The 9052-nt window shown below is 39.2% G+C and overlaps 1 protein-coding gene across 1 annotated transcript; it reads right to left on the reverse strand.

The window, feature by feature from the left end:
* Positions 7781-8200, reverse strand: LOC107640583. Its single transcript, XM_016344095.1, has one exon. It carries the CDS (start codon positions 8198-8200, stop codon positions 7781-7783), a length of 420 nt encoding a protein of 139 aa, XP_016199581.1.

Below are 9052 nucleotides of genomic sequence, written 5' to 3' on the forward strand. Positions count from 1 at the left end.
TACGCATGACCGAAGCGAATGCATGACAAGAAAAACTCCCAGATGACGCGACCGCGTGACCCACGCGGACGCGTGACAGACGCCACACACCAGAAACTGCAAAAAACGCTCCCAGCGATTTCTGAAACCCTTTTTGGCCCAGATCCAAGTACAGAAAGCACATATTAGAGGTTATAAAGTGGGGGAATGCATCCATTCATAAGAGGCTTCGATTATTCACTTTTCACAATTTAGATGTAGTTTTTACAGGGAGAGGTTCTCTCTTCTCTTTTAGGTTTTAGGATTAGGATTCCTCTTAAAGAATTTAGTAATTCAACTCTTTATCAGGTTCAATATTTCTTTTACTTTATATTTCTCTTTTACTTTCAGATACTTTAATTCTCTCATTTAATTACTTATGTTGCCAAATTGGCTTATGAACTTTTTATGTTTAGATTGATTTTCTTTTATTAATGCAATAGAGGTATTTCAGATTTATAATTTAGCTCTTCATATTCTCAGCTTTAATTGATTAATTGGAGACTCTTGAGTTATCAAACTCATCGTGATTGATAATTGTTATTTTTGCTAATTGAATCGAATTCCAATAACTCTAGTCTTTCCTGAGGCATTGACTAGGACCTGAGGATCAAATTGATTAGTCCACTTGACCTTCCTTTGTTTAGTAAAGGTTAACTAAGTGGGATTAAAACCCAATTATCATCACCATTGATAAGGATAACCAGGATAGGACTTCCGAATTTTTATACCTTGCTAAGAGTATATTTTACAATTATTTATTTATTTTACTTGTCATTTAAATTACTTGTTCCTTACTTTCAAAACCCCCAATTTACACCTCCCTACAGTTCCTTGAGAAGACGACCCGAGGTTTAAATACTTCGGTTATCAATTTTAAAGGGGTTTGTTACTTGTGACAACCAAAACATTTGTACGAAAGGATTTTTTGTTAGTTTAGAAGCTATACTTACAAACGATCATATTTTTATATTTCTTTACCGATAGAAAAAAAACCAGATCGTCAAAATGGCACCGTTGCCGGGGAACTGCAAACGTGTGCCTTATTATTGGTTATTGTAAATATTTTTCTTTTATTTGTTTATTTGTTTTTATTTTTTTCCCTTTTTATTTCTATTAGCTACTATGAATTCTCACCCATCTCGCTTTGAATTTGGTTCTAAATCTGTTGAAAGGAATGGAAGCTATAACAGGAATATGCATCAAGGTCTAAGCAATCAAAGATGGATGGAGCCAAGAGGATCTGATCAACCCTTTTGGCAACAACACCCTCCACGATATCATGGGCAAGGACCATTCTACAATGCATACCAAGCTGATAGATATGGTGGACCTCCTGGTAGTTACCAACAAGCCCCACCCTGTGCTTATAGATCATCCTCTCAATATAACTTTGAACCACCACACTCACAAGCTCCTTTTCACCATTCACCACCGTATGATCCTTATTTACCCCAATTCCAATCCAATTACTCCCAAACACCACCACTTCCCTATGTACCATGTCCATATCCATCACCTCAAGAATCACAGGCTCGCCTCAAGGAAACAGTAGATCAACTTTATACAACCCTTCATCAGTTGGAGCAAGCAATAAATCAATTATCTTCCAGGCGTTTAGACACTCAAGGAACTCCAATAGCTTCATGTGGAGATTCTAATGACAAACGTAGCATGAAGGAGACACTAGAAACCCCAGTGGGCAGTAAGGAGCATAAATTTGTTCTGGAACAATTGGAGGAAGCTCAAATTATCCAAGAAGAAGAAGTACTGATTGAAGATTTAGGAGATGCTGAACCTCCATGGGAATCCAGAGTTGTGAAAAATTCCGTCAAGGACGTTACGATTGATGCTAAGAAGGATAGTGCACAACCCCCAAAATAGGTATTTTATGAAGAACTAGACGGAATAACCCAAGATGCAAGTTTCCTTAATGATGATAATCACAAGTCAAGTTCTCTTAGTAATGAACTTGCATCTGCAAGTGAATTCTTTGAGCTAGAAGAATCTTCCCCGAATGAATACGAAGATGATGTTGAGGTAGATTTCTCTCAACCTCCAATGTATGACTTAAGTGACGAGGAAGACATAGAAGACTTTGATCAGGACGCAGTTGCAGTTGAAGAATTTTGTAAGAAAGTGGAGGAATTCACAGAAAAATACAAGGGAGTAGAGCTTACAGAACCACTGGAAACACCTATCCCAAGGCCATTACCGCCCAATACAAGCTTCAAGTGGGTACAATCCTTAACCTTTATCTTTACTTTTTCACTTGAATATGGTTTGCTTGAAACAGATGGCCAACTTAGAGCTCTCTGCGGCTTTAAGAGTAAGAGGAAAATGGCTCGTACTCAGAGCTGGTGTACAAGGTTCAACAAGGTTCCGCGCTTCGATTCGAAGTGCAAGGATTGGTATCAAGTTCAATTGAATGGGTCTCGGAAGACGTTTGGTCATCCTGGTGAGAATACAATTTCTAAACCGCCCGGATCGAAGAATATAGATCAAGACAACGGCGGATTTAAAAGCAAAGCTTGGGATCCTGGAATCTATTCTGACATTCGTCACCCCGGGAGCCTGAGAACCTGTTTGAAGCTGCTCAAAAGCTTTACATGCCTAGTTTGGGACCCCGGAGGCTGTTGGCATTCCAAACATTGGTGGAGATTTCTGGATGAATTTAAGCATAAGCCACCACTCTTTGTGTGCATGCTTTTTCTTCTTCGATAAAGGTGGAAATAGTAAACATAGCGTTCACTTCTTTGAACGCTACCTTGGTTGATTGCTGTGATGCGCCTTGCTTCCTCGCCAAGAGTCACGAAAAAGGTGAAGAAAGGCAATGTAGCATTCACTTCTTTGAACGTTGTGCCTTGGCATGTCTTGGTGCGCTTCCTCTTGGTGCGCTACGTTCAAAATCTTGAACGCTACCTTTGCTTCCTTGGTTGAGTGTCACGAAAACGTTCACAAAAGTGAATGCTACGTGCACACTTTTGAGCGCTACTCCTTTGTTTTGCTTTGAGTGCAACGCTTTAATGTCATGGGCCACGCTTTTAAAAGCGTGGCCTAAGGTATAAAGCGTGCTCCAAAATTCTTCTTTCCTCTTTTCATCATTTCTTCACCTACAGGCAACCAAACAACTAATCAAAGTCCCACCAAAATCACTAGATCTTTGCATCATTTATAAAATCAATAAATTCTAGCGTAAAACCTATGATTTTGTGTAAAATAAATGATGTTTGATTGATTCAACATAATCATGAAAATCCACTCCAATTACTTACTTATTGTGCAAGAAAGTGCATAAAACCTAATGAAACTAATGAAAAATGCTTGTAAAACTAGCATAAGATGACTTGTTATCACAACACCAAACTTAAATCTTGCTTGTCCCCAAGCAAACACTAAACATGAGAAGAAATGAAGTGAAACAGAGAAGTATATAAGTCCTTATTTAGCAGATAATAGAATTTGAACTATGGAGTTTTATGCAGACCAAAATGCAGCTCACTTATTCTTTGCTGATAGATAAGAAATGTCTTTTTGATGATTTACTAGAGTTGCTGTCATAATGCCTTGCTTTTTGATTGATCCTTTTTTGGTTTTTCCTTCTTTCTTTTCCTTAGAAAGCTTATTTCTCAATGATAACTCAGTGTCAAGTGTTGCAGCAGCCCTTTTGGCTCAATTTTTCTCAACACTTCTTCACTACAGACACTTGGCTCATAATTCTTCTTAGGAACATTGATGCCCAGCATCTCTTTGGATCACTAAGTGCTTTGTAGCTAGGTTTCTCTTGATGATGGACTTTCGGTTGGTAATTCCGGATTAGTTAATCCAAGTTACCAAGTTTTAAAAGACTCCTCAGAACCTAATTGTCCAAGCATATCCTAGTACAAAAAGCACCACAGACATATGTCCTAAGGTCCAAGCTATTGGTGTCTAGCCTTATTGTTTGTTTCTTTGCTTTTCTTTTTCTTTCTTACTTTGCTTCATTTCCCAGGGATGTTTAGTAATAAAAAGTTTTATGACAGCAACCAAGTTCACACTACAAAGAACACTCTATTATGCATCTTTTATTATTGAGCTTTCCATCTAATCAAGCAATCACCACCACAAGTTTTTATTCTAATTCCTACAACATTGGACAATCACTTTCTATTTCAAACATTTTCTCTTATTGATGCAAAAAGGGAAACAAAACATGAATTTAAAGTAGATGAGTGACAACAAGCATTTAAACTAGTGCAGAAGATAAAATATTTGGAGGCATATCATGTTTCAGATATGCATCATCCTTATTTAATTAAAACTATAAAAGGAACTCCACCACCTCTAGTTGTTGTGCTCTTTTCCTCTGCTGCATTCTCCTTTCTTCTTCGGCTCCTGCTTCCGCTTCTTGTTTGTTTCTTAGGGTTCTTTAACAGGGCATCTACGATCCCAAACATGGTCTACCTAATCCCAGAGCCCAGCATCCTTCAATCCTTGTTGCATGTGTGCTGTATTTTTCTTGGCTTTTGCTCTCTGATGGTCTACTAATTCTTGGCATTGGTCACCCTTTGCTGGATTCTCCCTTCCTCTTTGACTTCTTCTTTCTTTCTTGGGGTTCTTCAACAGGGCACCTTCGATCCCAAATTTGATCTACCTGACCCCAGAGTCTAGCATCCTTCAATCTTTGTTGCATGTGTGTTGTATTTTTATTGGCTAGTGCTCTCTGATGGTCTACCAATTCTTGGCATTTCTCAAATGGCTAGATTTGTTCGTTCAATGCTGGCATGCTATGGACTACATAGTCTAACTTTGCTTGAGTTGCTATATCATACTCCATTCTGTACAAGTTCCTATGCTCTCCAATTGTATGATAGATATTCTTCCATTGGTAGAGATTTTGGGTGTACTCCCCATACTTGGACTGTCGTAGGGACAATCTGTTAAATAATTCTTGAAAATTTGCTGATTGTTCCCTTTGCCGCTCAAGAATTCTTGCTTGAAACTCCCTCTGTTGATCCAACATCTTGAGCTGAAAGTTTTTTTGCCTCTCCATCATTTGCTGCTGCCAATGCTGTTGTTGCTCATGATCCTTCAAATATTGCTCTTTTTGCCTCAAGTATTGCTCCTGTTGTTGCTCCTGTGCTCTCATGTATTGTTGAGACATTTCTTCAATGGTTCTTTGTATTTGGCTCAGATCCATTGCACCAGGAGCTTGTTCCCCCTCCACTTGTGGTCTCCTCCTTCTTCCTTGAGTTCTTCTCTCTTGCTGATTGTCAGTGACATCAGTGACACCTTCCATGCTTTGCTTGGTGACCCCTCTGCTTCCTTTTACCTTCTCAGTATTTTCATCCTCAAAGAGTACTCTTGCTCTTTTGCACAGCCTCAGAATAGTGCTTGGGTGACCAAGTCTACTTGATTTACCAGTATCCTTAGCTATCTCTTGAATGCTATCTGCGATGAGCTGTGGGACATTGACTTCTCCTCCCCTAAGTATGCAATATGCCAGAATTGCTCTCTTGATTGTGACCTCATATGTGTTTACAGTGGAGAGTTTGGATCTTCTCAGTATCTCGTACCACCCTTTGGCTTCAGGTATGAGATCCATTCTCTTCAAGTAGCTTGGATTTCTTTCTGAATCCCTTTCCCAGTCTTTGCCTTCAAAGCATATACCACTTAGTATCTCATCAGAATCACTTTCATCCTGCATTCTGTCCTCAAATCTGGGTTCTCCATAGGTTATCACTCTTATTTGCAAGACTCTCATGATGGATGATGGGCTAAAATCTACCTCAAACCCCCTAACATAATTTTTATAGGGAGGGCTGTCCTTGCTTGACCTCACAGCATTTGCATAAAATTCCCTTATCATGACTGCACTGATGTCTATGAGAGGTTCACACAAAAGTTCCCATCTCTTCTCTGCCTCTATTCTTCTCATGATGGGATATTCTCCATCTTTCAGTCTGAACCCCGTCTCTAGAATGACTTTCTTTGATTCCATTAGCCTATAATACCTTGATTCATGGAATTGAGACTTAAATTTCTTGGTATCATAGGTTGGTGGTTCGGCTACAGCTGGTTCCTTTCCTTTCCTTCTTTTGGAACTTGATGAAGCCATGAGTTAGGAAGGAAGGAAAGAAGAAGAGAAGATAGGCTTTGGTTAAGGCACGGTTGTGAGGGAAGGAATGGAAGTTAAGGTGCTGTGTGGTGTCTTTGGGTAAGAGCGTGTTGCTGTAACGTATTTGGGGGGAGTTTATGAATGAAACAAAGGAAAATGGATGAGGAGGTCTTATATGAAGAAAGCAGGGATATGTGAGCTCTGGAAGCATCATTGCCAATTTATAGCCAAGGCATGAAGCAAAGCAAAAAGTTGGAGGATTCGGTCGAGTAGCAAGGAAAGGTGAGGATTGAGCAAAGCCTTGTTGAAAGTTCATGGAATGGACGGCTTGCATGTAGAGATGGATGAAGACAAGGATTGCTCTCTCATTGGTTGCATGTGATTCGGCCTCCTAGGCCATGCAGATTTTGTTTCCAAGAGAGAACACTTCCCTAAGTACATGTGACTCCCTTTTCATCTTGTGATAGCCGTGCATGCCTTTTGTCCTTTTCTTCAAGTTTCTCCATTCCTATCCATGTGAACCAACAAATAGTGAGCTTAAACTTTAAACTTCATACGGTGGTGGTGTAACATATATATAGAAAGAAAATGTTGCTATGTGTTCCTTATTTTTGAATTACCAACCACATGCCCCTTAGAAATTGAAAAAATTTTGGTGGACACCAAACTTGTTTTCTTCTAAGTGATCTAAAAAAAATCCAATGAATATCTATCATAATCATTATATTCATTATAAGAAACATTTTATTTGCTACCATGCTACCATAAACTCATAAAATGATGCAATGTCTGGTTTATCTATTCATGAAGTTGAGCTTTTGAGTAAAAGTGAATTTCTTAAAATGCATAGCATATACAGACACCAAACTTAATGTTTGGCCATATACTTAAATAGAAAGAATGAGTATATATCCTAGAATGGTTCTATGATCAATCATGCTTGAAAAGCTATTTTTAAAGTGTCGCTAGGCACACCAAACTTAGGAGTCAAACATATGCTTCAAAATGATGTGTGCAATTATCAAATCCACTCATGAGAGCTCAAATTTATGCTAGAAAAAAAAACAGTAATTATTGAAATTAAAATAACAACAAGAATATTAAATCATGGGCTGCCTCCCATGGAGCGCTCTTTTATTGTCACTAGCTTGACATTAGTCCCTTGTTAGGGTGGTTGATGATTGTGGTGTCTCAGTTTGTCTCCTCTCACTGTGAGCCTTCTTCCTGTGCGCTGATGGTCAATCTCCACATGCTCCAGTGAGAGTATCTTGTTAATGGTATAGTAATCATCAGTTTGTGGATCTGTCTCCAACTGCTGGTATATCAATCTCACTCTGTCCCCTTTTGAGAATCCTTCAGTTGGTATCTTCTTGTTCTTCCACCCTTTTGGAACCCTTTTCTTACTCTTCTTTCCCTTCTTCACTTGTCCTTCTTTCTTTGCAGCATGTTTTATGTCAGGGACCTCCTTCTCAATAATCAAGTCTTCAACCCCTTCCTGCCTTCTCTTCTTAGCCTTCACATGTTCCTTACCCTCTTTTTCTTCTCCACTGTCCATCTCTTGCTTTGATGATGAGCTGAGGGGTGTCTCCTTGGCTTTTTTTTCCCAATGTATATCTTCCTCTTCAACCCCATGCAGCTTTTCTCTTCAACAGTATGTTGTACTTCCTAGAAGACATTTAAGGTGATCTTCTCATCATTTACCCTCAAGGTCATTTCTCCTTGTTCCACATCAATGATGGCCCTTGCTGTGGCCAGGAAATGTCTTTCCAATATGATAGAATCATTCCCCTCTTCTTCTAAGTCCAGGATTACAAAGTCTGCTAGAAATATGAATTTTCCTACTCTAACCAAGAGATTTTCAATCACCCCCTTGGGAATTACCAGAGACCTATCCACTAGCTCCAATGACATCTGTGTAGGCTTCACTTTTTCTATAGATAACTTTCTCATCATGGACAGAGACATGAGGTTAATACTGGATCCTAAATCACACAGTGCCTTGTCAATGATTGTGTCACCAATGGCACAAGGTAAGAAGAAGCTCCCAGGGTCTTTGAGCTTTGGTGGGATGCCTTCTTGGATCATTGCACTGCATTCTTGTGTCAATATTACTGTTTCTTTTTCATTCCAGCTCCTTTTCTTGTTGATAAGCTCTTTAAAGAATTTTGCATATAGAGGCATTTGTTCCAAAGCTTTAGCAAGTGGGATGTTAATCTCTAGCTTCTTAAACACTTCTAGGAACTTGGAGAACTGTTGATCTTTAAGCTTTCTGTTAAACCTTTGAGGATATGGAATGGAAGGAGTGTATGGCTTATCCTCCTTTTTCTGTTCTTGTGATTGTTCATCAATAGCTTGCCTTCCCTTCTTTGAAGCTTGTGATTCCTTTCTCTTTGAGCCTTTCTTGGTTCTTTTCTTCAATTGTCACTTGCTCTTTGCTGCTGCTGGCCTTGTCATCCTCTATTGGCTTCTTGGTGGCTTCTTTGTCAGCTGGCCTCTTGTCGTTTACCAAAGTTCTTCCACTCCTTAATTAGATGGCTTTGCATTCTTCCTTGAGGTTGGGAATGGTGTCACTTGGTAGTGCATTAGGTTTACTTTCAGCCACTGTTTGCTTGGATAATTGTCTAATTTGCTTTTCCAAGTTCCTTAGTGAAGCTTCATGGTTCTTGTTGGCTAGCTCTTGATGTTTCATCATCTTCTCCATCAATATCTCCAAGTTGGAGATCCTTTGAGATTCCTGGGGTGGTTGTGGTTGATTATGGGATGTTGAGGGTGAATGATAAGTGTTTTGGTTAGTGGATGGGTTGTTGGGTGGATAGTAGTTGGATTGGGGTTGATTATTTTGTGGTTTTCTGTATGGATTTTGGTTAGTGTTTTGATGGTTTTGATGGTTTGTGTTTCTGAAGTTGTTTTGGTTTGAGTTTCTTTGCCAAGGCTGCT

The sequence above is a fragment of the Arachis ipaensis genome, chromosome B05 (assembly GCF_000816755.2).
Source record: "Arachis ipaensis cultivar K30076 chromosome B05, Araip1.1, whole genome shotgun sequence".
In the NCBI taxonomy this organism is placed as follows: Eukaryota; Viridiplantae; Streptophyta; class Magnoliopsida; order Fabales; family Fabaceae; genus Arachis; species Arachis ipaensis.